At 53.3% G+C, this 27,830-nt stretch overlaps 12 protein-coding genes across 12 annotated transcripts; 4 read left to right on the plus strand and 8 right to left on the minus strand.

Annotated features, from left to right (window-relative positions):
- Positions 1–71: 71 nt before the first annotated feature.
- Z520_12040 (uncharacterized protein) lies at positions 72–518 on the minus strand (the record flags this gene model as incomplete). Its single annotated transcript, XM_016782527.1, has 1 exon — positions 72–518. One exon carries the CDS (start codon positions 516–518, stop codon positions 72–74), a length of 447 nt encoding a protein of 148 aa, XP_016626417.1.
- A 613-nt stretch (positions 519–1,131) lies between these two features.
- Positions 1,132–3,161, minus strand: Z520_12041 (uncharacterized protein; the record flags this gene model as incomplete). Its single annotated transcript, XM_016782528.1, has 4 exons — positions 1,132–1,641; positions 1,697–1,842; positions 1,905–1,954; positions 2,017–3,161. 4 exons carry the CDS (start codon positions 3,159–3,161, stop codon positions 1,132–1,134), a joined length of 1,851 nt encoding a protein of 616 aa, XP_016626418.1.
- A 2,220-nt stretch (positions 3,162–5,381) lies between these two features.
- Positions 5,382–6,638, minus strand: Z520_12042 (uncharacterized protein; the record flags this gene model as incomplete). Its single annotated transcript, XM_016782529.1, has 4 exons — positions 5,382–5,716; positions 5,767–5,967; positions 6,016–6,169; positions 6,216–6,638. The coding sequence occupies 4 exons, from the start codon at positions 6,636–6,638 to the stop codon at positions 5,382–5,384; spliced, it is 1,113 nt and encodes a 370-aa protein (XP_016626419.1).
- A 1,637-nt stretch (positions 6,639–8,275) lies between these two features.
- On the plus strand, positions 8,276–10,023 carry Z520_12043 (uncharacterized protein; the record flags this gene model as incomplete). The annotated part of the gene is made up of 2 exons (XM_016782530.1): positions 8,276–8,524; positions 8,584–10,023. 2 exons carry the CDS (start codon positions 8,276–8,278, stop codon positions 10,021–10,023), a joined length of 1,689 nt encoding a protein of 562 aa, XP_016626420.1.
- Positions 10,024–10,441: 418 nt separating this feature from the next.
- Positions 10,442–11,413, minus strand: Z520_12044 (uncharacterized protein; the record flags this gene model as incomplete). The annotated part of the gene is made up of 1 exon (XM_016782531.1): positions 10,442–11,413. The coding sequence occupies one exon, from the start codon at positions 11,411–11,413 to the stop codon at positions 10,442–10,444; it is 972 nt and encodes a 323-aa protein (XP_016626421.1).
- Positions 11,414–12,498: 1,085 nt separating this feature from the next.
- On the minus strand, positions 12,499–13,407 carry Z520_12045 (uncharacterized protein; the record flags this gene model as incomplete). Its single annotated transcript, XM_016782532.1, has 1 exon — positions 12,499–13,407. The coding sequence occupies one exon, from the start codon at positions 13,405–13,407 to the stop codon at positions 12,499–12,501; it is 909 nt and encodes a 302-aa protein (XP_016626422.1).
- Positions 13,408–15,646: 2,239 nt separating this feature from the next.
- Positions 15,647–17,287, minus strand: Z520_12046 (uncharacterized protein; the record flags this gene model as incomplete). The annotated part of the gene is made up of 1 exon (XM_016782533.1): positions 15,647–17,287. One exon carries the CDS (start codon positions 17,285–17,287, stop codon positions 15,647–15,649), a length of 1,641 nt encoding a protein of 546 aa, XP_016626423.1.
- Positions 17,288–17,901: 614 nt separating this feature from the next.
- On the plus strand, positions 17,902–18,506 carry Z520_12047 (40S ribosomal protein S18; the record flags this gene model as incomplete). Its single annotated transcript, XM_016782534.1, has 3 exons — positions 17,902–17,953; positions 18,007–18,145; positions 18,209–18,506. The coding sequence occupies 3 exons, from the start codon at positions 17,902–17,904 to the stop codon at positions 18,504–18,506; spliced, it is 489 nt and encodes a 162-aa protein (XP_016626424.1).
- Positions 18,507–20,013: 1,507 nt separating this feature from the next.
- On the plus strand, positions 20,014–20,647 carry Z520_12048 (uncharacterized protein; the record flags this gene model as incomplete). The annotated part of the gene is made up of 3 exons (XM_016782535.1): positions 20,014–20,170; positions 20,240–20,429; positions 20,491–20,647. The coding sequence occupies 3 exons, from the start codon at positions 20,014–20,016 to the stop codon at positions 20,645–20,647; spliced, it is 504 nt and encodes a 167-aa protein (XP_016626425.1).
- A 1,071-nt stretch (positions 20,648–21,718) lies between these two features.
- Positions 21,719–22,795, plus strand: Z520_12049 (uncharacterized protein; the record flags this gene model as incomplete). The annotated part of the gene is made up of 1 exon (XM_016782536.1): positions 21,719–22,795. One exon carries the CDS (start codon positions 21,719–21,721, stop codon positions 22,793–22,795), a length of 1,077 nt encoding a protein of 358 aa, XP_016626426.1.
- A 491-nt stretch (positions 22,796–23,286) lies between these two features.
- On the minus strand, positions 23,287–24,571 carry Z520_12050 (uncharacterized protein; the record flags this gene model as incomplete). Its single annotated transcript, XM_016782537.1, has 6 exons — positions 23,287–23,538; positions 23,591–23,927; positions 24,021–24,083; positions 24,160–24,234; positions 24,286–24,365; positions 24,449–24,571. The coding sequence occupies 6 exons, from the start codon at positions 24,569–24,571 to the stop codon at positions 23,287–23,289; spliced, it is 930 nt and encodes a 309-aa protein (XP_016626427.1).
- A 1,655-nt stretch (positions 24,572–26,226) lies between these two features.
- On the minus strand, positions 26,227–27,642 carry Z520_12051 (uncharacterized protein; the record flags this gene model as incomplete). The annotated part of the gene is made up of 1 exon (XM_016782538.1): positions 26,227–27,642. One exon carries the CDS (start codon positions 27,640–27,642, stop codon positions 26,227–26,229), a length of 1,416 nt encoding a protein of 471 aa, XP_016626428.1.
- Between the last annotated feature and the right edge of the window lie 188 nt (positions 27,643–27,830).

Genomic DNA, 27,830 nt, shown 5'->3' on the forward strand with positions numbered 1-27,830 from the left:
CATATAGAAGTAGCATTTCACTGCGACACCCCGCCCAACATATTGTTCCGGAAGTATACTCCCGAGCTCTTTCAAGCCTTCCTTCCAACCACTGGACAAACCGCACCCTTCGCGGCAGTCTCAAGGCTGGGGTGCTCATGCACCTTGTCCTTGTGATGCTCGAACTTGGCGTTGGTGACGGGGCAGACATCACCATCTTTTGCGCTGCTCGTCGACGGATGGTTCGGAGGCAAGACACTCGAGACGGTACCAACAACAGGGCAGATGGCTTCGTCCATGGCCTGCTGCTCAGGACGGCTGACAATCTTGGAGAGCGCAGGGCAGTTGTCGGCGTTGGCGAGGTCTTGGTTGCTCGAGTCGAAGATACCTGGGTGCTTGTGCAGGTTGTGATGATGGTCTGTGGTGGCTTTGGTGACGGGGCAGACCTGGCCAGGCTTGTCCATGTCGAACTCGGGGTGTGAGGGAGGGAGGACCGTGTTTGTGGTGCCAACCACGGGGCAGACTTGAGCGGCGGCCATAGTCAAGGGATGAATCTGTCGCGACTACGAGATCAACTTCAAGGGATCAATCTGTCGTGGAAATGGTTTACAGGTGTTTGGTGTGTGAGAAATAGAAGAAGGAGGGTGATTCTTCAGCGCTGAGGAACTGAGATGAAAGTTGGCGGGTTTGTAAGGCCAAAGGTGCCCTGACAAAGAGGCAGAAAGTGGCTTGCTGCTTGGTGAGTGACTGGTGACTGGTGACCTCGCAGGCCTCGAGTCTCGTTGGCTGTCAGCCTTGTCCAATGACGTAGTCCACGCTTCTTCCCTTGCACCCCCGCATCCCGATGGGGAAGGTCTCACAGCCAATCATATCTGGCTAGTTTACAATCCGTCGGTTAGCATCGGAAAAACCATTCTCCTCGTACGCGAATCTCGAATCTCGAATCTCGTAGGAATGACCAACTGAATACCAGCCTTGCCATTGTCTAACTGTATGAATTTGTGTGTTCTAAACTCCGTATCACAGAAGCATTGAGAGAGGCTGCATGACCAATAACGAACCCAGATCGGGGCATGTCGACATGTCCCCGCTGCCGCCCGTATTGTCTGAGGCCACGTATCCGGGATGCTGATCGTCTTGATCTTCTCTTCCTCAATATTTCCGCGCCATCTCAATGGCTTTGACCGCCAATGCCGTCGCGACACCTCGACTCCCAATCTTCAGACTGATCTTCCCCGTCTGGCAAAGCCAGCCAATCGGCCACCCGCCATCTTCTTCCTGTAGTGCTTCCAGCTTCTTCAGGTCAACATCATTCTTGAGACCCATGTCAAGACACGCAATGACTCGCATAGCCAGCTCCACCGCATCTCCCGGTGAGCCTATTCGTTCTTGCAATCGTTCGCGTAGAAGAGCGCAAGTGCTGCGGTAAATGTCGCTCTCGGGATTTGCGCTGAGGAGGCGGCTGAATAGGTACAAGAAGACGTCTCCACTGGGGTAGTAATACGTTCCATCAAGGTATGCTCGGTAGAACAGGACGTCTGAAACCCAAGCTTTTGTGGGCTGCAATGCTGGCAGGTCGTCTCGCCCATACTTGTAGAAGAAGCGAAGGGCATTGACACAAACAGCGGGATCGATGCGGGGGCGTTTGTTGTCGAAATATGTCTGTAAAGGTCGGTCTCGGGTCCGGAAGGGAGGCCAGTTCAAGGAGAACACTCACCAGAATAATACCGTCTCTGTTAGTATACAACAAGACTTCATCGAGGATTGAGTAAGCTTTTTCGACGTCGTGAGGCAGGAGGATCATCGCCAACGAAGTGGTATCGATATCGTCGGGGTGCTTTTCCACGGTATCGATGGGTTTCTCTTTCACATTGGTCAGTTTCCGTAGAGCTGGTGAGGGACACCCAGTCTCGACAACATCTCACCAATGTAGTAATTCCATGTCCGTTCATAGAAGGTCAAAGAGACAAGGTTTCTTGACATCCGGATGTTAGCACGTAACATGACGATTCTCCCACTTGGGTGCGTCAAACTCACAAATCACCAGCGGCTTCGTACAAGAAGAGCTGGGCAAAATTGTCTCTCACTTCCCGTCCTTCAGGAGTCACGCACCACATGTTCTTCGCGTTCCTCTGCAACCACTGCCGTCCTCGATCGACTCCGTCATCGAAAATATGGTGGAAGAATTGCCTTAATCCATCAGCATTCTTGTGTCTGAGGCATTTGATGCCCAGCGATCGAGCTGCGAGGATGTTTTCAGCGTTGTCATCCACGAAAATGATATCCTTCGGCTTCTTGTTGATCTGGCTGAGAACATGCCGGAAGAATCCAAGCTCGGGTTTACACATGCCCACTTGGGCAGAGATAAAAAAGCCGTCGAACAAGGTCCAATCGTATCGTGTGTCCATTTCCAAGGCCTTCCACTCGGGCAAGGGAATGTTTGACATCAGGTAGACTTTCAACGAGCCCCGGTAAGTCTTTTTCAGATCTCGGATCATGCCAAAGACCTCTTCATCAGGACTGAGAGATTGCGCGGCTTGCTTGAACGCCTCTGCCACATCAGATAACAAAAGCCCGTACTGTGTGGCAAGACGGCTGTAGCATTCATCCTGTGTGATCACACCTGAGTCGTATTCATGCCAGAAACGGGTCTTGAGGAGCCGATGAAGCATTGCTGGCGAGACTGGCAGCGCTTCTGGTGCGGTCCAGTTGCACAAAACATCACCGAGGTCGATGATAAGCGCCGACACATTTGGCGTAGGGCTTTCAAGTATGGCCGCGTCGGCAGATGCTGCTCCAGGGAGGTCCTTGAAGTCTTCATGCTCGATGTCATCGATGACAGGTGCGCCTGCAGACTTTTCATCTAAATAGCAGGCTGAGTCTTGCCGTGTTGGCAGGGATTTGGCTGTAGGATCAAGATCAACCACGTCCGAAATTGGAGACTCAACGACGGGCAGTGGCTCTGGATTTAGAGGGCTAAGGTCATTTTCCTCCGAACTGCTTTGACCTGAAGATACATCCGTCACCGCCACTTGGGCTTGGACCTTCGAATCTCGGGAACTTAATTCGAGACCGTGTTCCCCGTCATGCTCAAGTGGGTCAGAGACTGTATTCCCCGCGAGCTTAGTGTCAAGCGGGAGGAGACTGCTGGGTTCTGTGAGTAAGGGCTCGGTAGTAGCCATGATGAGTTACGCGGCAAAGGAATGTTGTAAGACAGAGAAGAAGCAGAAGATGGGTCCCAGAAGGGGAGTATCTCTGCTTTTCAGCTGCGGGGACATTGGAACGGCAGTCTCCCATGTTCTCGACGTGCATTTTTCAGACAACCTCGGCCACAGCTAGCATCTGCGATAGTTGCGCTGGGCAATCCATTCTCGTTGATGCTCTTACCCGATCCGTAGGACTGGTATCCATGTCACATCGTAATAAAAGCCTGCTCCGCCATATAACTCCATCTGCATGAGGGCATGCCGCTGGGATTGCTGGAGTGGGAGGCGACATACGCAGATCCATGATCTCGACAGTAGTCTGGGTGTGCTGGCTCAAAGTGATAGGATTGGATCAAAGGCTAGAGGGAAGAAAACAAACCTTGATCCATGGATGGAGAAGACGACGTCCAGTGGAAGAAGAGACACGGTAGAGGCGAGACCATTTTATGCAAAGGAATCCTGCGGTATCACCAAGTCGACTTGATAAACCGGCAGTCGTCTGCTCTCGGCATGCAGGTCAGTGGGATCTCGCGTCATTAATGATACTGAAGAAAGGCAAATGATAGGGTGATGCATTGAACACCTGCATGTGGACAGCCAACGAAATGGTCCAGTTGGAGGAAAAGCAGATGCCAATGCATTTCCCTTCAGGCACTCCAACAACACGGGCATCAGAACAGGTGCCTCGCATGTTGATCTTCGGGATGCGGGGATATATGCATGCATGAAGGCAGTCTGTGGTGATGAGGTGGCAGAAAGATGGAAACATGTGCTGGCCTTTGACTGGATCTTATCCACCTCATCTGCATCAGTATCTAGCCGTTTCCAGCCACGAGATTCTCTGACGCACTAGGCGATCCTTCGTTACCCAAGTCCTGATCTTCCGGTACATATCGCGACATCGAGCTACTTCGCGCGGATATTGGCTGTTGTTGGTCTCCGGCGGTCCGAGTACGGGAAGATAGTGGCCGAGGGACGTTTATTCTCCTCCTGGAAAATTCACTTGCGGGAAATTCAGGGCTGCAAGCTTGAGGTGGGTTCCTGCTGTTATCGGTCTCTCGATAGCGAGTTAGCAGCCACTTGGGGAAGAGAGAGATGCATAGCAATGTGCTGTACCGTCCCGGCCAAGACTTACACGGGCTGACTCGAAGGGATAGAGAAAGCGGAAGAGAGTAAGACGGTTTGTCAATAGGATAAGTGGAAGAGTAAGGGATGGTTGAGGAAAGTGATACTGTAGAGAACGGTAAACCTGCCCTTCTCAGAGTCTACAATCTGCCCTTGTAACTACCTAGTAAATATTAGCGCCTCGTCACTTTACTTGCCTCATCTCACCGGCTTGCACAACTAACAAAAAGCCTTTGGCAGAGCCATCATTAGATGCCGCTGACAAGATCATCGTGTTGACCTAAGCGCCTCGTAGAGTGGCTATCTGACGGGTAAGCCACGTGTGGGCCCTGCACTCTCCACATCGTTGGAATCTGTACAATGTACTGCACCGTCTAAATCCATATTCTGTGACGGATGAGTGCCAAAGGTCTCCGTATGTATGGCACCTGAAGGGCGCATATACAGGCTCACGGTTGCGACCGGTTCGTTCTCCAAGTCCAGGCTCAGGTTTGTACATTTACAGCTCAAATTGGTCGAGTCAGGCTTCAGGACAAACCGACAGGTGCCCAGATCTCAAAACAGAAACAGAGATTCTGAGGGGCTAGAGCGTACAGATTGGTTTGGGAAGAGTCTGTACAGATGGCATTCCTAGAGGACACTATGTCATAGGACGCTTGGTGGTTAACAAGGCCCCAAGTGTCTCTGCAGATATTTAACGCTACTTTAGATATTGAGATTGCTGGTAACAACATGTCGTATGAATAAACGTGGGTCGTTCAAACGTATGCCCACAAACTTTTGATCAAGATCTCAGAGTGTTTTTGCCAGTCAATCGTCGCTTTAAATTCGTACACATCTGCTTGCAAGTCATTGACAACAAAGGGCGTAATCCTTGTAGACGCCTTGGTGGGTGGCGGTGGATAGATGAGTAGTAGTTGATTCGTTCGAGATTATTTTTGCCTCCAGATTGCGCGCAGGAGATTGTATTCGCTGTGCTGAACGATGGCCGCGATTCCACGGGCGGCTTTCCTTGGTTTGTATCGTGCCCAGGCAACAGCCAGCACTGCACCAAGCGTAGTATCAGCGCTTTTAATATGCATGAGGCCTGTCATCCCAATGGCGCACGGAATCCACGTCACGCTCTTTGATGCTCTCAGTTGCCATCTTGGTATCGCCGATACCAGGCTCAAGGTTTGTATTTGCCAACTCTTCTTGACTGCTGGCAGCGTCGTTGATATTTGATGTAATGTTCGTACGAGCTTTCTTCGATTGATAACTTTCGAGAGCAATGCTTTGCGACTGGACTCTGGCGGAATTGCTGTTTGCATATCGGTCATAGCCGCGAGAGGGTCTCGATCCATGACGAGTTTGATAGATCGCTCTGGCTTTACGGTAAAGGCCTGGGCCGCAGCCAATTAAAACAGCTGGGAAACGATCAGGTCTGGGAACGCATGGAGGCAAGGGAGCACTCTACCTATAGAGGACTCGACGATGCCCCATAGCGCTAGCCAAGTTGTGCTGGGTTGACTGTTGTTGACCGTGCTCCCAAGCTCCTTGACTCGAATTGTCGCTACCACGATGCAAACAAATCCCAGGCAGAAGAGAGCACCGATGCTCATTTTCTGAGTCCGCGGCATTTTCAATTTCCAGATGAGGTCGAGGGGCAGCAGCATTACTGGCATTCTGTTAGTAGCTGTTTCACGTGTCGAACAAGAATACTGACTCATGAGATCGGTGAGGATGTCAACTGCATAAGCATACCAAAGGCTGATACTTGCAGCTTTGACATCACGCGGAGTCGAGCAAGCACCAGCTGTGAACCAAGCTTTCATGCTCGAACAAGACAGCATCGAGGAGGTGATAGCGCCAGCCAGAACCTAGCCAGATCAGCCAGGTCGTATAGTAAGTCGAGGGACAACGAACCACCAGGCAGAATACAACCACAGCCCACCACAATCTGATCTTCCGTGGCAAGGCTATCATCAACTTTTTGTAGACGGCCATCAAGGAGAACTTGACACTCCACAGACAGAGCCACAATCCCGAGGTCGTGACGAAGAAGATCTTCTGGATGAAGAGCCCGTCTTCGGCGACCGTCGGGTACAGTGGGATCTGCCCGTTCGCAAGCTTAGTGAGTCTGAACATTGTCGGCGCGGCCACGATGTACAGAATAGAAAGCGCTAGGAAGAAGATGTAGGCGGCCAAAAGCCAGCCGTCGTCCCAACTGAACTTCCGTTGCTGCTCGACCGAGACAAAGATGCGGAAGGCGGCGACGAAGGTGGTCAGAATGATCATGGTGATCCCCGTCGCCCTCACAGAGGTCTCGGTCACATAAGTGGCACCCATTTTGAGGAGGCGAGGTTGACCAGAGTCGGTCCTACAAAAGGGAAGGCAGGGCTTGTGCTAACTGCGACAGACAGATCTCGCTCTTCTTGTACTTCGGCCTCGTATTCCATCCTTATGAGTTTTGGCCCGGCGTTATAGGTTGGATAAAGGGAGGCGAGGTTCAAACAGACTAATCGAGGTCCAGCCAAACTGGCGTGTCTGGACACAGCAAGGCTTCCAGCCGACCAAGATTCCCACCAGTCGAAGTCTTGACGTCTTGCCAGTCAGTCATGATCTTCAAACCTTTCCTTTCTTGATAGTTTCTTCATTAAGCGAAGGGAACCTCTGAGGGAGCCTGGACGAAGTCAACCAGCAGCTAGCTGAGACCATTCATCACCAAAAAACCCTGCTTGGAACCTCTTACACTGATCCTAGGTGTGGAAGATGAAGCCTAGCCCTTTCCAAAGGTTCAATTAGTTCAGCATAAAGTAAGCACCAGCCTGCTACTTACTGCACGCTCTAAGTCGCGACTAACAGGGTTACCCTGCAGGAGAAGTTCCAGGAGGCTCCAAGGCCCGAGAAAGGCTGGTCTGGGGAATCTGATTGTATCCCTGCAAGTACAATGATACATCCAGAATGGCCCAGGAGCTGATATATTCTTCCGTCGGTTTGCTCCATTGTTGGCAGTCAAACAAGCGAGACGGCATTTCGCAGCAAATTTTGAAGTTCATACTTTCTGCTGGCTTGCACCCGGTATAGAGGAAGTCGAAGTTTATGATCCCTTCGCTGGACCTAGCTCACAAGCCGGACGTTGTTAGCATCATCCAGCGATACTGCTCCTCGGATGCACGGGCCGTGGGTTAGCGCCTCACGCCACACCCGTCGTCCCTGTCTAGCAGGTGAGTCCGTTGCTTCGCGGGTTATAATCTCCTCAGTGTCCTCGCTGCATCCCCTCCCTGTGCCTTGCATACATACCTCTATAGGTAATTCAAAGGGTGCTGGTGGAGCTCGGGCGTGCTGATCCCGCGAACCCTTGTTGCACGATGGCGTTTCCTACCTACGCTGCAAGGACATATACTCCGTATCCATGTCCTGCCCCGTTCAAGGTAACTTTGGTCCGTTCCTTCCTGGGGTCCCTGTTCTCTCTTACGAGTATGGCCCGGGTGTTGGCTGTCTACCTAGTCAAGCCATCTCGCCATATACCCTGCAATTTGCAGAGAGTCGGAAATTGTCACTCGGCCAGTCACTGTTTCTTGCGTCGACGAGTACAAGGGCTGCTACCAAGCCTGGCTAGTGCTCTGGGACACAGACCAAGAACACTGCTAGAAACCAACCGACCTCCTTCGGCAGCCTTCGCCTCGACGATCATGCACATGGAAAAGACATCTGAGCCTGGATCTAATTCACTAGAATGCGATAGCGCCAGCCGAACTACCGAAGTCTGAGGCCTCCCGACGAGTATACCGCCTCGTGCCTGCACCGTGCTGCACAGAATGTCGACGCTAGGCTGAACTGCGAGATTGACCCTGGGAGGCCAAGCAAGCCGAATTGCTTTACAAGACTTCTACGTCCTGCCTCGACGTCCTGTCACTTCCCTGTTCCTCAGTCTCTTTTCTCCAATCCGGTCGGATCTTCAGCTATCTTTCCCTTGTTTGGCAATGCGTCTCTGGTCTGGCTGCCTGTGGGCAGCCCTCGCCCTGTCTGTCAATGCACAGTCTAACTCTTCCGAAGCCGTCGACCCTGCGACTGTCGCCTTGCCTGACAGTGCCCCGTTGAACTCGACCGATGGGATCGAGCCGGCGGACTTTAATGTCACCCAGGCGCTGGTGGACATGGGAGTCGACGTGTCTGCACTTCCTGTTGCCCAACTTGCTGAACGCTCGTCTAACGCTGCCTGTTCGCTTGCAGTGAGTGGCTGAAGTGCTCCAATGTGTCGGATACGGGGACTAACGCATATGAAACCCAGTGCGGCTCCCTGGAACTCCTGTATGGTGCATCAAGTGTCGAGTTCAGCAATAGCGCCGCGTATGACGCCTTCACATCCGGCTATTGGTCTCAGATCCAGGAGAATGTGAACCCTTACTGCATCTTCAACGCGCCCAACAAAGGAGCTGTGGCTGTGGTGATTCTGCTTTCTCGACTGACTACCTGCCCCTTTGCGGTCAAGAGCGGTGGCCATGCAGCGTTCCAAGGTGCTTCCAACATCGAAGGCGGCATCACTGTCTCTCTCGCCGCGCTGAACACCATCACCGTCTCTAGTGACAAGAAGACCGTCGCTGTCGGACCAGGCAATACCTGGAATGCCGTGTATACAGCCCTCGCCCCATACAATTTGGCAGCCATCGGCGGACGGGTTGCGCCCATTGGTGTCGGTGGTCTCACGCTTGGGGGTGGCATATCCTTCTTTTCCTCTCTGTACGGATGGGCCTGCGACAACGTTGCATCGTACGACGTGGTTCTTGCCTCGGGAGTCCAGGTCACGGCGTCACCGTCGACCAATTCCGACCTCTACTGGAGTCTTCGCGGCGGTGGTAACAACTTCGGCATCGTCGTCAACTTCAACCTCGCCACCATCAACCTGCCCGGGAGCGAGCTGTGGGGGGGCACTCGTGTATACACCGAGGATCAATTTGCGGACCTAGCCAATGCTTTTGCCGGAGTCGTGAGCGACTCTCCCAACGATGGCAACGCCGGCCAGTGGGTTGCCTGGCTGGAGAGCAATGGCACGAAAATCGCCTCTGCGGAACTCTACTACGGCCAGCCCAACGGCGGCAGTGCCGCGATCTGGGACAGCTACAACGCGCTTACGGCCATCTCGGACTCGACACAGAACCGACAGCTTGCCGCGTACACGGCGGAGCTCGCGAGCTCGAATCCTTACGGGCTGCGCGAGTCGTACTACGGGCTCACGGTCAAAGCGGACGCCTCGCTCGCGGCGCTGGCCAAGGACATCTTCTACCAGGAGCTGCCGGCGACAGCCAATGTGGCTGGTGCGAACCCCGTGCTGCTGTACCAGGGCATCACTTTGCCAATGATCGAGCTCATGCAGAAGAACGGGGGCAATCCCTTGGGCATCGCCGTGTCCGATGGGCCCCTATACCTGATCCACGTCGCGTGCTGGTGGGACAATGCTTCGGACGACGCCACCATCTATGCCTTCATCACCAGCGTGCTGACCCAGATCAAAGCCGCCGCGACCCAAATCGGCAAGCAGAACGACTACCTCTACATGAACTACGGCGGCGTCTACGAGGACGTGATCCAGAGCTATGGCGCCGCCAACAAGGCCAGCCTCAAGAGCATCGCCGCCAAATACGACCCCCAGCAGGTCTTCCAGATCCTGCAGCCGGGCTATTTCAAGCTCGACCGCGCCCCCGTCGTCGACTCGAGTTATTTCTCGGGCTAGGTCGTCAACATATAAGGACATGCTGGTGCCCGGCAGCCAGGGGTCAAATGTGCTGGTAGACAGACTTCATCAGATTGCATGGCTGGCGTTTAGACTCTTGATTCTTGACCACTTGGGTGAAAAAAGGGGTCAAACCCCCTTCTAGTGAGAGTTGAGTGGAATGGAAAAGCCTGGCTAGACTTATTTTAATAATATGAAGCGCACTTGATACAGACCCCCGCAAAGGCCCAATTTCCTGTAGGTTCGGACCTGAACCGGAGCAAACCACATCGTATCCCGTACCTAAACTCCATAGCTGCGCCATAAACATTATGAACAAGACGCACAACTGCTGCCAGCGCCAGTTAACATCAATAATGAGTAGAACATTTGCAGCAAATCTGATCCTTCCTCGCCGTCTCATGCAACATGACATGGATCACGCAGCGGCCTGACCGACCCTGACCACTCGTTCGGGTACGTCCGTGAGCTTGAAGCCATCTGAGCTCGTGGCGGGCAGTCTGCCGCCGCGAATGTTGACCTGCATGGCCTGGGCGAGCAGCTTGGGCTCGGCGAGACCAGAGTCCCGCTCTGAGCGCCACTTGACAAAGTCGTCCATCAATGTGCCGCGTTTGACGTGCTTGTTCTCCCTTGCCTGGGTGTCGACGGTCGTGAACGGCACGGCCTTGCTGTTCCCCCCAGCCGCCACGACCACTACATTCCGCCCGTTACCGTCAAGCGCCACGTCTCGACCGTCAGGCGGGTAGTCGTGGCCCGTATACAGCCTGAAATGTCCCGGGAGAGCCAGCAGCGTTTGCATCGACCGAAACAGGTCCGCGGCCGACCCGCCGGGGAAGTCGCAGCGGGCGGAGCCGACGTCCGGGTTGAAGATGGAGTCACCCGTGAAGACGGCGGATCCGACCACGTAGCCGAGGTGGTCGGGCGTGTGGCCTGGGAGATGGATCGCGCGGGCCTCGAGGCTTCCAATGGCAAAGGTCTCGTTGTCGGAAAAGGTGTGATCGAACGCGTCGACTAGCTCCGCCGAGGCGACGTTGTAGATCCTGGACATGGTTTCCTGGACCTGTGCGATGCGCTGGCCAATGCACACCTGCGGAGGTCTGGCAGTGCTGCTTTGCTGTCGCTGTCGCTCCGCAAGAACGTCCTGCAGGTACCGCGAGGCCGTGAGGTGGTCGGCGTGGGCGTGCGTCTCGAGGATCCTGGTCACAGTGTATCCGCGCTGGGCCACCAGGTCGAGGATCTCGTCGGCGGAGCGCGTCGACACCTTGCCTGTGTCTTTGTCGTAGTCGAGGACAGAGTCGATGATGACGGCGTCTTTCGTGTGTGCGTCCGCCACAATATATTGCCATGTGCCTGTCACCGGCTCAAATACCGCGTGGACCTCTGGCTCCATGATTTCGACCTTTGATTGGATTGCTCGCTCCTCACGAGTCCTTGGAATAGATTGACAACGGCGACGAGAATGTTGGTAGCAACCGGTCGATCAGCATACCGTGAGAGCCAATATCCAAGGCACCAGATATCCACGAAACATATATAATACCATACACCTCGATGTGTCAGGCAAGATTCGTAGACACCGAGCTTATTGTCGTCAGGCGCCGACACCACAGTACTCCTGGCTGACACAAGGCTGAGTAGGTTTCGGGCTCTAGAATCAGGTCCCCGTGGCTGACACGAGCATCAATGGTCCACCACGCGGGTAAGATACTGGTGTCGGGCTCCTCCTCGATCGTCATCTTCGCTTCAGGAGATGAAAACAGGTGTTGTCGCTTGCCTTTGTAAGACCCTTTTCGGGACAAGTTCAGGAGGGAGAATACACAACAGAAGACACCGGTGATCGTTCATGGGATGATGCAGGCATAGAACGCGGGTTCGTCGGGCTGATTGTCTAGCCGCTCCCTCTGCCTCCCCGAACGAGGGTGGACCAAAGGAGCGGTTCTATGAAAGGGTAATGCCCAATTGTCCCCGACCCTTCATTCTATGGACATCATTGCCAAGTTTTTCCCGTATTCATGTTTGTCACTGGTTTTCCAGTCCCCGAGGGCAGCCCGTTCTCGTGTGCTTTGTTGCTTGACCTTTGGGCCCCTCCGAGGGTCCCACAAAGGAATCCACAGCTTGCCCTCTCACTCTCTTGGTCCCCTTACTCTCAAGCTTGCCAGTTGCTTTCCTGCTGGGGCATGCGTTCCCCCCTTCACTGCAGCCATCTCGCCAACCCTTTCCGCGAGCTTTGACGTAGGTCCGAGCCATCGCACAGCCTCGGGCTGGTTGGATTGACTCTCGCATCGGACTTGTCGTTGCGCTTTCGCTGCTGGTTAGTAGATTCGCCTGGGTCTGATTTGGTGGACTCTAGGCCGACGTGTGGTCTTGTCGTTGGAATTGGGATTGGCACGGGAGAAGGGACATCTCCTCTCCCACAACAAATGCACTCACCAACCCTCCCACTGAACCGTCACCTCGACATCTCCTTCCTCTCATCTACTTGCGTCTCCTCTCCACGACAACAGTTTTCCTCCTCTCGTCCCCGCCACTGGATTTTGTCTTTGTCGCAGTTGCAGCCGGTGCGCCTTTCTTCTCTGCCTCCTTGCGCATCCTCGCATGACGGTCTCGCTCATCCTCGCTGGACTCTTCGGAACTGTCGTTCGAATCGCATTCAGAGGAACTCGAGCTCCATGCACCACATCGCTTACCGCCGCAGTCGAGTTTGACCCGTTGGCCGGAGCGTGTCACTCCATAACGCTCGCAGCGGCAGCTGTGGTCGCTGACACTTGATAGACTGGAGGGAGAGGAGCGCGAGAAGGCAGTACCGGACGAGGAGCTGTCGTCTGACAACTCGGACGGCGAGGCCGACGAGTCAGCAATGTGGTAGCTTGCGAAGCGTTCCTCGAGGTCGTCCACAGGCGAAACCTCATAGTCGGCCTCGCGTAACTGACGGGACGCGTAGGGCTTGCTGGGCTTTGGATGTTGGATCTTGCCAGGGCTCAGTGCACGACCCTGTGGAATCTCCCTGCTGTGGCGCGAGGTCGGCACCTCGGTGTTGACACTCGGTCGGGCTGGTTTGGAGCTGGACTTGTCTCCTCCTGGAACGTCGATGATGTTGAGCTTGCGGCCGGTGGTCTTCTCAGTCACAAATTCCTTGGCCGGGTCGTGAGAGACGTGGTAGCCATCAACGATGTAGTAGTACCAGTAGCGGGAGCCCAACTTGAGAGCATTCGAGCCTTGGAAACGGAAGGTGCCTTTCCAGGAACCTGGTTTGGCGGCAGGATCTTTGACCAAAGACAAAGGAAGCTGGGATTTGTAGTTGTCCCATGAGCCGAGCAAGTGCACAGTGCGGACATTGGGCGAAGTGCGGAGGGTGAAGGAGAGTTGGACTGTTGGCGACGACATATTGGTGTTCTTTTTGTGTTTTTCTTTGGTAGGTAGATTGGATTCTGATGAATTAATCGCTGTCTAGTCAATGGGTCAGCTCGAGGGAACGGCAATGATCACAACACATGAGAAAGGGGAAGGATACATTTACTCAAGAAAAGGCGTGTCGTTGAGACTTTTGGCTCGTTACAATGCGTGAGGAGTCGTTAGGCTGCTGTAGAGCTGTGATGTGTTGAACAAGGAATCGTCGTCCGAATTAAAAGCGCTAATGATGCTCTGTTGGTGTAAAAATGCTGAACAGATATTATGGTCGATTATTGGTAGATCAAGTACACTGTAGTACTCAGATCAACGTCCACGCGTGTGTGCGTATGCTGGTGATTGCCGTCTAGAAGACTGGTCTAAACCGGGCAGAGCTTCCTCGACAGATAGGTCAAGGTTGATGTTTGCTTGATATCTTGGAAGGTTTCAGAAAGGTGCGTGTGGATCGGTGTCAGGTGGATTGACCGGCAATCGTGACGACACAATGTAGAGCGTTGATCGAGGGGGTAGTGATGCTTGACGCTGAAGCAATGAAGACGTCGAACAGTTTGAAGCCGTGGTGGAAGCGGCTTCTAGCTGGGCTTGTTCGAGAAAGGATTGACTACCTTCAAAGAGCAGGTAGTTGGTGAGGTCTTTGGATTGCTGCTTGTTCTGAATCGACAGAGGTATGAGTATGGGACACAATGGGAAAAGCGACAGTATCGACAACAACGATGACGGAATGCTTGACAAAGATTAAGTTGTTGGAGCGGCACAGCAAGTCAGGCCGGCGGTATGATGTTGAAAGCTATTAGATTGCCTTGGTTGGAAAGAATGATCGTTGACCGGCAACGATGATGGTCTCCTGGCAAAGTGATTGATAGAAGAAGTCTGTTTTGATTTTGTGCTTTATTCTGCGTCAAAGGAACTTTGGAAGCTTCTGCAAAGATCGGTGTGATGCCTTTGGAAAATGCAGCAACAATGAGCACAGCTCGTAGATGCCACAAGGATTGCCGAAGGAGGAGGCAGTGTTGATATGGACAAGGAGCAATTGACTTGGTGCTTGTTGGACAGGTGCTCGATTCAAGTCAATAGTGTACCAGACACTATCTCTTTGCAGAATAATGAATTAGGGACTTTGGATTAACAAAAAAAGAACAGAAATTCAAGAATAGCTCTTCAAACCGCACGACCAGTGTTGACAAGACTTGCTTGCTTGAAGGAAAAGAAAGGGAAAGCAAGATGCAACAGCGGGAAGGGGATGGCAATATTTAGATACGGCAGCATCATCGCTCCAGAGTCCATAGGCCACGGCCAGGTGGAGGAGAAGGCCCTTCCCGAGGCTGCAGGCAATAGTGTGAATCGGCTCCAAAAAGGCGAGGGAGATGAGGAGGGGGATTCCTTCGGGTTGGCTGCAATGATGTGCACAGTGGGCGAGGCCAGTGAGAGAGAAGAGACGGAGTGGCAGATGCGGCACATTGGGCAACGGCCACAACGGCCACAGAGATGGTGAACAAGCCGGGCGCTTACAAGACGAATATGGCAGTTGATAGGATCGAGGCATGTAGAGGGCCTGTGGAGGGCCTGTGGGCGGTTAAGCAGGTTGACGAGTCGAGAACCAACACCACGAGTGTGACTGGCTGCTGTCGCCAGAAGGTCGATCCAATCAATGGCCGCTTCATCTAAGAATAGAAGGACTAGGAGACTCACTAGGAGCATCAGTCCATCACTAGGAGAAGGAGAACCAGTAGCAAAGACCCTAAGCGCTCCACAAAGTGACAGACAATGCATGCCGTGCATGACACTATCGAGTCTCCAAGGCGCGTACAATAACGAGAACTATTACGAGAGAGAAAATAATTCCTTTCTGTACGGTGGCAGGCAAAAGTACCTACCTAGATAGGCACTCAGGAACAATCAACAAGCAGATAGATCACGCTCCTTCATGGATGCAGTAGTATCTGCCGAGCTGCATATATCCAGAAGAGGTGTATGTGTGTGTGTGTGCCATGCAGAAAAGACCCTCTCTCCCAACACTCATTGGGTCCATTGCCCTCCACAAGACTGTACATAACCGCCCCAGTCCATGCCGACCACGATCCGCCTCTCGCGAAGCACATGCCCTCGAAAGAGCTCTGGCTTTGTATAACACCCATCCCACGAAATATCCACGACTTTCCCCCTTGCACAGACGAATCATGGCTTCTTGTCCTCGTCAACCCGTGCGACGACCCGTCTAGAACCATTCCTTCGCCAGCCACCGGTTGAAAAACTCCAGGCTAGCCTCGGGTTGATCCAGAGGAACCATATGACCTCCCGCATGAATCCGCATAAAGGTAAAGTTGCCATGCGACTTGACTTCTCCGATCTTGCGCCCGTCCTTGCTTGCATCCAAGCGAAGATCCTTCATGGTCGCTGCCGCAAACTTCTTGTGATCGGGATACTCAAGCGCTTCCGCCCACGCCTTGTTGCCCAGCCAGTTGCAGATGAAGTCGGCATCCCCCGCATAGATCAGGACCGGCATTTTCTCAATGAGGCCGGGCACCAGTCGGTGGAAGGGCTGCATCCAGTCGCCCTGGAACAAAAAGTTGCGGTTGATGTCAAAGTTACACGAGTCGTATCCATCAACCTCCACTCCCAAAGCCTTCATCACCGACTTGTCGTTGAGCCATTTGCTGATCCAGCCTAGTTCGGGATAGCACAGATTGCTGCTGTCCTTGCACTTGCCGCGCACATCGTAGACATTTTGCCCCGTTCGTTGATAAGGCGCGAGCAATGCGTTGTTGCAGTAGATGCTAGCAGGGACACACGACCACACGCTCTCGCTATCATAGCAGTTTTGGATCAGCGATTGGCAGCGAGGAAGGGCATTGTCCATCGCCTGGCAAGACTGCGGGTCGAGCACAGCCGGCCACCCTCCGTCACCGCAGGCCATTGGCCGATAGTATTCGTACTGGGTGTATCCATCGGTCAGCCCGTTGCCAATCAAGACCGAGGTAAGCTTGATATTGGTTTTCTTGTGTGACAGGATTTCTGATGCGAAGACGGGAATGTAGTGCCCAGCATACGACTCCCCGGCAATGTGGAAATCCTGCTTGGCATACTCGGGGAATTGCTCAAAGAAGAGGGTAAGCAACGCATAGACGTCCTTGCCAGCAGCCACGGTGTTGGAGACGCTGGAGCTGGAGTAAGAATAGCCGACATTGACCGGTTGGTCCAAGAAGATGACGCTGGCGTTGTCATTCCAGGAGTACGGGTTCGGAACCAGTTGAAGCTTCTCGTTGATGCGCGAGGGTCCGAGCTCGAGGAACAGACCGGTCAAAGAAGAGCAGCCTGGGCCACCGTTGAGCCACAATACAACAGGGTCATTCTCTGGGTCGTTTCTCGACTCGAAGAACCAGTAAAACAGGTGCTTGTCGTTTTCGTTGTCATCCAAATATCCCGAATATTGTTTGACATCGGGATCGACGCCCAATGAGCTGGGGTCGACCTTCTTAACTCGCAGGTCATATGTGTCAAGCTTGCCATCGAGATAACGCTCTTTCTCTCCGTCGGCGTTATCGACCCAGACACTTTGGACATCGGCGCCACGGACAATGTGGTCCCATTCATGATCCGGTCGTCGGGTGTGTTTCTTGGGCATAGAGAAGAAGCTAGCGCGGCTCATATCTTCGGGGTACAGCGCTGCAACCTCGTCCCAGATCTCCGCAGCTTCCTCAGTAAGACCACGAAGGGCATCCTTAAGATGGTGCAGCTGGTTACCCAGGACGTTTTTGGCTTCGGTGGGGAAGGACTTGGGGAATTGGAGTGGCTGCTGTTGAGGAGCGATAGCAGCAGAGGCCGCTCCAGCCAGCAGGAGGGGAGAAAGGGCCTTCATGGCAGAGGACGGGGTGAATGGAATCGATCAGGTTCGACTACTGGGCCAGCTAAGGCAGCAGCGAAAATCGATGTCGTTGTCAGACTGGGAGTCCGTCTCAATAGAGATAAGCAGTCTAGTGAGCTTCCCACAGTCACAAGTTGGAACTGAAGAGATAGAGAGAGATGATAGAGAGAATACAAGACAGAAGAATGTAAGACGAGAGGGAAGATCAATGTCGGAGACGGGGACTGCGACTCGTAATGAAGCAGCCTGTTGAACCCTGTTCCCGTTGCTGGACAACCGTCACCGGAGCTGTTTCATCCAATCGAATGACGACAACATTCCAGGAGAACTGAGGACAGATAGCGGGCACGTGACAGTTATCGCTCACGTGAAATGGCCGCTCGCTGACTAAGTAATTTCTTGGCGCGGCGCACTGTTGGATTTGATTGAATTTTTGGCAAGTCTCAGAACATTGTCCATCGCAACCGTCAACCGTCAACGCAATCGACAAGGAGAGACTCGCCCATCATGTGTAAGTCTATACTGATTCTTCACTGTCGCTATTACGCCACATATGGGACAGCAATATACCTTGCTCCAAGTCCCCGGCATGTTGCGACAACAGCGAAATGACATTTGCTAACAATCGGGCAGCTCTCGTCAGTGGGGAGAAGTCGAACTGTATGTTCATCCCAACCTCTACTCTAGAGGATGCACTCTAATGATTACCACAGTCCAGTTCATCCTCCGTCTTCTCAACACCAACGTCGATGGCAAGCAGAAAATCATGTACGCCCTGACCCGAATCAAGGGTGTCGGACGACGCTACTCCAACCTCGTCTGCAAGAAAGCCGACGTCGACTTGAACAAGCGGTACGAACACATTATGGAAAATATCAAGGTTGCAAAGAGCGGGGACTAATCAATACACGACAGTGCTGGTGAAATCACCTCCGAAGAACTCGAGCGAATTGTCACCATCATCCAAAACCCTACGCAATACAAGATTCCATCATGGTTCTTGAACAGACAGCGCGACATTGTGGACGGCAAGGACTCGCAAGTGCTGGCAAACGGTATGGAAAGCAAGCTGCGTGAGGATTTGGAACGTCTCAAGAAGATCCGAGCACACCGTGGTCTCCGTCACTACTGGGGTCTCCGTGTCAGAGGTCAACACTCCAAGACCACCGGCCGAAGAGGACGTACGGTTGGTGTCAGCAAGAAGAAGGGTTAAGCGATCCTGGCTGTCACTGTGGTGAGATTTCTGTGGCGATTACGGTGGTGGAATGACGCTTGACCAGAATTCGCAGAGGCAGGAGAAATTCTTCAAGAAGCGCGAAAAAAGCACAATCGGCATGGCTGGGTTTTACACCTGGTGCAACAGTGCCACAATTGGGACATGGAAAGCCCACTGATAGTGGACTTGCGAGCAATCAAATGGCATAAAGTGAAAATTCCACCTTGTTTCCTTCACCGTTCAATTGTGAGTGGCTTTCTTTGTGGCTGTCCCTCATGCAGTGTGATGAAAGCGGTGACTATGGCGACGTGGGACAAGCAAGCAGGAGATGAAGAGTGCTACATGACCAGGTGTGCCATGCGCTGCAACTCCTAGCTTCGTCCCGCTCTTGACGAACTTCGGATTCATCTACCCACTGATGAGAGTCCAGGGCTGTTCTAGTTCTATTGTTGTGCTTGGTTGTCTCTCCCTTCCGTTTTGCAGGTACCTGGAATCCGCATGTCTGTGCCCATGCACATCTATCTGCACTGCGCATTGAGTCCTGTCTCCTGTCGTTGCCTCGCAGCAGCCACAGAATGGTCTAGAAAGGAGCCTCACCGCAAGGGCAATCTGAACCCCAGCCACAGCAATCCTTGACCGCACTCCAACATCGTCACTGACTTCTGGAGAGAACGGTACTCCTTTTCATCCGGAATCCTCCTGTTGAGTGATGCAACCTTCCGACCCGATCAGGGACTCTGCTGCAGTCGGGTCCAGAATCCGGGCCTTGGTATTGGTACACTTGGTCCTTGTTCCGTCACGCTCTGCTGGGTTTGTGTCACTCGGGAAGCTATTTCTGGCAGCTTCACAAAAATTTCCGAGCAGCTGGCGCTCGTCCAACAGTCTCCAACCCCATGTGTGTGCAGGAGGACCAGATAAGCGGTGGGCTGGGTGTGGCATCACGGGCAAACAGCATGCAAGGGGCACTCCAAGACTCATGCGACTCCTGCGCTTCCTCCCCTTGTAGAGCACACACCGCCGAAGATCCATATTGAAGAACTGGCTGACTGTCTTCTGGAATGTCTCAGTTGCAATTCCGCTGGGTAGCATTCTGGAAGGAGGCTGTTTCGGTACAACAAGGTGCGTGCTGTTCAATAGAAGGGTGCGCTTGTCTATCAACAACCGCCAAGCAAGTGCATACATGCAAACCATTGGTGTTTGTGTCCAGATCCAGCTTCTGCTGGCTGCTTTCACAGGACAAGACGAAGAGAAAAGGCTGGTGAGAAGCATTGCTGTTTGACCTCTGGGTTACGGTGTGGAAGGAGCAGGCTATAAAACCCTGACTTCCACTCACCTCACTTTCACTCTTCCTTCATCTCACCTCAACATCAATCTCAACCTCATCACTCAGCACTGTGCTCTTGCTTGGAGATTGACGGGACACATTTACACTTTCCTTGCTCGGTGTTGCCACTCCTCCCGTTTTCGACGATCACGCTTGCTGCACCTCCTCATCATCACAGTGATGGCTTCCTTCTTCGCTTTTCTCGCCTTCATCGCCTTCATCGCCCTTCTTTCTTCCGCTGCGTCAGCATTCTCCGGCAACTTTGAGCTCACCAACGTTGTTGTCTCCTCTCCCTTTCAAGCAGATCCCACGTCGACTCAGAGCACCTATGTCCAATGTGAGTTGAGACCTATAACGTCTCACACTCCGCGCAATCTAGCTGTTGTCCACTTCTGACGAATAACAGTCGACTTCTGTGACGAAGATACCCCTGAAGTTGGTTCCACTCACTGCTGTGTTGAATGGGCCGTGGGCTTGAGCCCGCCTACCTCTGCGGCGAACACCTGCGACAACAGCACCTTCGACGTCCTCGTCACCTCGTGGAATGGAGTTGGAAATCTCTCATTGCGGTTGGGCCACCAGTACATTGACAACAGGTATGTGAAGCGAGGTCGTCGTCAGAATTTCATTTCCAGGTCACGGGTCTGACTGAAACAGCGTTGGTCAAGCCCCATACAACATCCTCACCAAATACTCCGATTTCAATCTGACGTATCCCGCCACCGACTACTACCAATGTGACATGGGAAACGCAGATTGTGTATCCGATGACGGTGAAGTGATCATTGCGAATGTCACCACAGCCGTTGCGTGAGCACGTCAACCATGACCTTGCATTGCGACGCATCCAGCGTGGCTGCAACGACAGCGAGAGACGACTCCCGGCGGCTGACTGAAGAATGAAATGTGGATAGCAATGGACATGAACTCGGAGTACAGGGTGGCTGTCATGGACACAACGAATTGTCTGAAGTGCAAAAGACCAATGAAATTAATGCTTAATCAGAAGAAAGAAGACCAATGCAGAAGAGGGAAGCCATAGAGCACCAGCGTGCACGGAGCTATGCAGCGAAAGGCAGATAAAAGGATTACAATAGGACCTCGTACTTGCTGCTGTCAAAATCTCTTCTCTTCTGAAATCATACTGCCTGCGGAGTCTGTTCCCAGGCCTCCACTAAACAGCGTGTGGCTCTATCATCGTCAATTGAAGCTCTCCCTGAACCCTTCTGCGCCTAGACGATCCGTCTGGCCACTTTTCGGACCTTTCCGACTTTTCTGATGGGATCTCCTCAGCTACACTGGTAAGGGTGCTGGGTAGGTAGTATATGCGCGTGTTTCCTTACTCGGAAGGTCCCGTCACAAAGCAGTATCTCACTCGCTCACTCTTGCAAACTCAGAGTCTGACCATCATCGCCCAGTACCGGGTATTTACCAGTCAGACTTACCCCACCTGCCCAACTCACGCTCCACGAATCCCTTCACCACGGTATAGCCGCTCCGGCCTTGAGCTCTCTACCGCTTGTCTTCACGCTGGGTAGAGCGAGGACGCACGTCCTCAAGCGGGTGATGCAGAGCGGGCGGCGATTGCAGGTCGGCCACACAGGTGGCGCTGGATGAGAAGACACAAGTGCTCGGCACAATCAGTGCCAACAGCGGATTTCCCGTGGAACCGACAGTCTGGAGAGGGGAGCTAGTCAGACTTTGTGGAGAAGCACCACCTCTTGTGGGAATACATATACCTAGGTATTGAAGGGGCCCGCTTCCGACCAAGACATATTAACTGAAGGTGACACAAGAGTCGACTGTTTTCACTGAGAAAGAGACAACCTTCACTATCTTCACTTTTCTTTCCATATATATAACCTACTCATATTCCACCGCCACCATGTCGGCCACAACAACCAGCACAATGACGACTCGACTCCATTCCACCATTCCACCCTTCCCAACCGACCTAGTCCACGCGCCAATCGCTGAAATCTCCTCCAAAGCACTCCTGGAAAAGGACCCTGCATCCACAGCTGCAGTCTTACAAGCATGCCAGACCTACGGATTCTTCTATCTCGACATGGCCGACTCGGAACCGGGTCGCGAACTCCTCACCGAGGCGGAGCAGCTCCACGACCTCAGCAAGAAGGCACTGACTCTGCCCTTCGAGGAGAAGGACAAGTACGATTTCCGCAAGACGGGCTCGTTCTTCGGGTACAAGCCCGCGGGCACTGTCAAGTTGACCGACAAGTCGCAGCGTCCGGACAGCACCGAGTTCTTCAACATCGGCAAGGACTGTCTCTTTGGCGTGTCCCCAAGCCGCACATATCCCGAAATCATCCAGGATGCGAGACCACTCCTAGAGGCATTCTGCAAGGGTGCGCATGAGATGGCCATGACGATCCTGCGCACACTGGCACGAGCGTTTGGCGAAGAAGACGAGGACATCTTCGTCAACCTCAACCGCTTCGAGGAATCATCCGGTGACCACATCCGCCTGACACTCAAGCCTCCTTCCGACCCAGCAAAGACCGACATCCTGGGCCTCCCCTCCCACACCGACTTTGGCAGCGTCACCATCCTCTTCAACTGGCTCGGCGGGCTGCAGATCGAGTCGCGCACCCCCGGCCGCGTCGGCGAGTGGGAGTACGTCAAACCCTTGCCGGGCAAGGCCATCATCAACCTGGGCGACGCCATGGTGCATTTCTCCAACGGCTCTCTCAAAAGCGCCAAACACCGCGTCGTGCCATCCCCCGGCGCGCAAGCTGGCATGGAACGCATCAGCGTCGTCTACTTTGTCCGCCCCACGCACCACAGCCCGATGAAGCCCGTGGGGAGATTCGACGACGTTGCCAAACAACAGGACCGTGTCAAAGTAGCGGGCAAGTTCTCGGACGGCATCGATGACGGCAAAGTCTACACGGCGAGGGAGTGGCTCGAGAAGCGGTACACGCAGCTGGCCTCGAAGAATTGATGCTTCTTTGGCCAAATCTCTATCTAGCATTTGGTGCACTGCACACGGCACTTGGCACCCGCCGCCATGTCGGGTCTTGGAAATAATGGATTCATGAATGGTCATGCATGTGGTATCAATCAACGACAGTAATGGGGTGATCCGGGGTTGTGGGGGGGCCAAAAACATGGATTATCACACGTCAAACAGCGCTTCGCTCAATGTACTTTTGACCTTTCTTCGTTACTTACTGGAAAAAGGGGGTGAATGGCTAGCGAAGACACATGACCTAGACACTGCTATCGACCCTAGGAACTAGGTACCCATGCAATTAGGTTGACAATTATTCTGCATGACTTCTCTCAAGTCGACTTCCGCCAATAAAGTCCTTCGTCCACAACAAATCGAGATATCGATGGCAACTTGGATTTGTGACATGGTAGTCGACGACGACGGTGGCGAGGCCTGCCCGAAGCTGGACCTCGGGCTTGTAACTCGCAAAGGGGCTTTGCTTAGGCCTGCTTCTCGGCCCGGCCCATCTCCACGTCCGTCCTCGGCCAGAAGTGGCTCAGGTCGCCCACGGGCAGTTTGATGGCGAGACGCATCTCGGCGGCCATCATGACAAAAGTCATATACCAGCCCAGACAGCCGACCACAAAGAGCAGAGCCCCGCCAGTCTGTTTCGATTTCCCAATGTTAGCGTCCCGTTGCACCACCAGAACACAGACGATTTTCGAATAGCCAACGATCGCAACAGATGCGTTCTAGGCAAAGAAGTCACGGCACCTTTTGATCGGGGGCAAAGGACGAACTGACCTTTTGCAAATGTCCAGCATTAACATAATCTCCGGTGCTGACTTTCCAGTAGGCAGCGCTCAAGACCCACGCGCCGAGAGTAACGAACAAAAAGATGAGCGCAAACACAAGATTCGTCTTGAGCGTAAAGATGAAAAAGGTAAACAACGCGAATCCCCATACAATCAAGTACAGGGCGATGACAGCGTTGTACTCCTTTGAGGCTGATCCAACCACGGCGTTGGTTCCACTGGGCGAGTACGGCGTCGCGAGACCGAGCGTGGGCAGCTGGAGCATGCCGAAGGAGAGCCAGAAGACAGCAAAGAGACCGCAAACCATCATGGAGAAGAAGTTGCCCCTTGTTCGACGTCAGGATCAGACAAATAATGGGATCGGGGACGCGGTGAGGAAAATTTCCACACCACTGGAGAAGGACTTTCAAGTGACATACATGATCCATTCGAAGATTACTGTCAAGATGAGGAGGACCGGGCCGACGAAGAAGAAGATACCGCTGTATACCAAACGTTAGCAAGCACAGCCTTGTAGGGCAAATTTTGGAGCGATGGCTGGATTATGGAGGTTCTTACACCACAGGTGAGAGGCCGCTGGCGCCACCCCAGCCCATCATGACCATGGCAAAGGTCATGGTGGAGATCACGAAGCTATCCACTCATCAGTATTCCAGTCCACAAGGTGATACTTGCAGAGCATACCCAACAAAACCGAGAGGAGTCGGGTTGGCGAATTTCTTGATGTTGTCGCCGGGATGGGGAACTTTGGGAGTAAGGTAGAGCTGTTCAGGTCGAGTGGTATTAGTGTTCCGAGCTTGAAGCAGGGATGATGCGCTTCGGCAGAGCCGTGAGACTGTATGCGCACCTTTTCGAAAAGTTCTGGACTGATAGAGATCGCGCCTGAAGACATGGTGTGCGACAAGCCTGGCTTCTCCTCGATCATGTCCCTCTCCGTGGAGGTAGGAGTGTGTTGAAGTTCAGCCGCCATCTTGGACGTGTGTTTCTCTCGCAGATCAGTCACAAAACAAAAATTAGACAACACGGCAGGATTGGAAGGGCTTCGAACCGGAGCAGGGGCAGCTATTTCAACCGTGGCCGACGGAGATCAGGCCACAGCAGCTTCCACCCTCTTTATTTGATTTCATACGATCTTCTGGCCCTCGCCTGCACCCTCCATCTTCAAGGGCACCATGGGTGATGACAGGACGTGGGGCTAGGACATTGATGCAGACCCTAGCTGGAGCCCAGCTTTGTGATGTGGACAATGTGAAAGGAATGAATGCTAACTGGTCAGGGTTAAACTGCCGACCCCTTTTGCTGCGCAAGGCAGGCATCTCGAATGCATCCGATGCATCGGTCACAGAAATAATTCCATTTACTTTTTCTTTAGCGGGACGGACTAGACGTCGCGTGGCTCAATGTCATCCAGGATCAGAGGAGTGCACGGCCCAGAGCCAGGGTCGGCGAGGGTCAATTGAGCTCCTGTGAGCATGGAGGAAAGCCAATGGAGGAGAGACATGGCGTTCTGCAACTGCTCGGATTTGATGGTCCCCGTAGGACATTAGGAATGGCTGACTGGAACGACCCCGCAAGGGCATCATTGGCGCCTCTCCCAATGGCTGGCCTGTTAGCTCGAATGGCAACAACCAGGCAGGATTGATTTAGCTTCGAGGATTTCCATCGGGCAATACGTGGAGGTGGAGCGTGGAGCTGAGTGGAACCGTGGAGGAGAAAGGAGAGGAGGTAGTAGCCACGGCGATGCCAAAAAGAGCTGGGTGTATACGAACGGTCAGCCATCCTCTATGGACATGGTCAAGGCTGGTGAGGGCCATTTCCCCACAGAACGGACAGGAGGGTGAACGTGGAGGCTGGGGTTGGTGCCCCGAGACGGTCGGACGAGCGTTTGCAGGTCGTATGGGGCTACGCCACATCCTGCTTTCATTCGCCTGGGCAAGAGGCGGTGGGCGCAACTCGAGCTGGAACCGAGGCCAGGTCGGTCGCATGATGTGCCCGATTCAGCCGGTGATGATGCGACGATGCATGGGCAAAGGCCATTTTGCGCGGCGGGGTTGCAGGGAGATTTTAGGAGATAAAAATAAAGAGGACGAGGTAGAGACGAGAAAGACGAGAGGGAGAAAAAGGCGACGCGAGGAGGTTGAGATGGACATTGCGCATTAATATTTTTCCGAAACCATTGGGTGCTGGGGAGGACTCGACCGCCTACGAGGGTACAGGTATTGAATACCCAACCTTGAACTATGAGAGAGTCCATACTCAACAACGAGCACCCGTCCTTACCAACGACTATCCTACACTCAACAACGACCCCCGAAAACATCGAACTCCCTCCTCCGTTGGTCAGGCACCGGATGGGGACGTACCGCAGTCGGCGTTAGTCAACCAATTCGAATGCTACAGGTGTCGGTTCAGAAGAAGCAGCAGCTTAATCTACCTAGGTAGGGTTGGAGTTAGACGCGGTGAGTTCCAGCCATTCTGGCACTGGACCTTGCTGTATATCTGCAAATCGCAGTCGTCACTGTTACAGTGTCATCTTGGCGGCATCCTTCATCTAGGAGACCCCGTTGCGGGCGCTAGGCGTCAGATACTGGATGTAGGCGGTATGGTAGTGGTAAAGGTAATGTGTCAGACAGTGATAGATATAGGTGGCGAGGTAGGTGCGTCGCAGTTGCCATGGCCAGGAATCGTCTGTTCAAACTGTCCCCCTTGGCCTTGCAGGATTTCCTTGTTCTGGGCAACATCCACTGGCTGTCCTGTTGATCCTTGGCCTATTTGTACATCTGGAGTCCGTGGTGGGGAAGGACCAGGGGACCGCGTCAATTCAGATCCTGTCACCAGGCTTGGTACTGCATGAGCAACATTCAACGGGATGGGCACGACCGAGACAACAGAGACGTTGATATCTTCCTGGATGTTCACTTCATTTGTCGAGGAGGGTGCGTCGACGTGTTCTTGACGTTGAACATAGACTTCTGCCAGCTTTGTCGCTGCTTGTCTCAACTTGCTGCGGACGGCTGCGTCGTTGAGATAGGCTTCTGTCCTCGTCTCGATGACACTCGGACCGTTGGCGCCCACCACGGCCTGCCAGTCGTCCAATTTGATGTCATGGATGCCTGTGTCGGCGCTGAATCGCTTGTAGAAAAGTCGTTCGGGGTTATCTTCCGATAGATACTCCAACTGACTTGCTACATCCTCAGAGTTCGTGGCCATTTTGACAAGGTCTGCCAAAAGATGAGACATTGTCACTAGGCTCTTTGGCAAGAGTCTCGTCCACCACGGGTGCTTCTGGAGCCGCGGAATATCAGCGTTCTGCGGTAGCGTCCCGGTTCCGATGTTGATCATGACGAGCTGTCTGGTGGTGGCAACCTCGTGATTCGCTTCATAGTGGATTCGACTTTCCCACGAAGGATTGTTGGTCTTGCCATAACCACCGTCCACAAAAGCTCTCTCTTCGATAATCATCTCTTCAAAATATGAGGGAGCTGCAGAAGTCGCTCGTGCAGCATGCCGTACTTTGAGATCGTGCCTCAGCATATGGTGTCTATACGGTCCCTGGCATTCATCCGTGCAAAAGAAAACATCGTTCCGGAGTGGCATCTCGTGGCAGAGGACGGTGCCTCTCATGTTATTCTGCTGAGTGGCCGACCGCATCTCCAGGTCGACTGGTTGATTGCTGGACTTCAACAAATCCTCAACGGCTGTTTCGAGCCTCTTGCCCGAATATTTCGACAGATCAGAGCCGAAGACTCGCTTGAGAATTGGACGCTGCTTTGCAAAGATGTCTCTCGACAGCTTCTTGTACTGTTCTATGCATTCGTCCAAGGACATGTCCAATTTGGCCATCATGAGGACGATTAGTCCACCCGTGCTGGTACCGACGGCAATGTCAAAGAGATCTTGTGGTTTGACCATGCGATGTCCGGCCGGTAGCTTTCCATTCTCGACCAACACCTGAGTCACAAGAACCAGAAGGTATCTCAAGATCAGGAGAGAAGAGAGGCCGCGCACACCACCACCATCTGAGGAAACGGTTAGCCCCATCACTTTAGGTTAAAAGTTGGAACATTGTGGTACCAAGTGACAGCATTGCAATGGGCCACGAAGACCGCGACCCTGCTCCTTCAACGGTCGGCGGCCCCATGGCTGCAGCGCAATTTGACTGCTCGTATAGATCTGGTTGTTCGCTAAGATGAAGGTAAACGGTCAGGCTCTGAGCAAAGGTGTTCTCT

The sequence above is a fragment of the Fonsecaea multimorphosa genome, assembly GCF_000836435.1.
Source record: "Fonsecaea multimorphosa CBS 102226 unplaced genomic scaffold supercont1.46, whole genome shotgun sequence".
NCBI classification, from domain to species: Eukaryota; Fungi; Ascomycota; class Eurotiomycetes; order Chaetothyriales; family Herpotrichiellaceae; genus Fonsecaea; species Fonsecaea multimorphosa.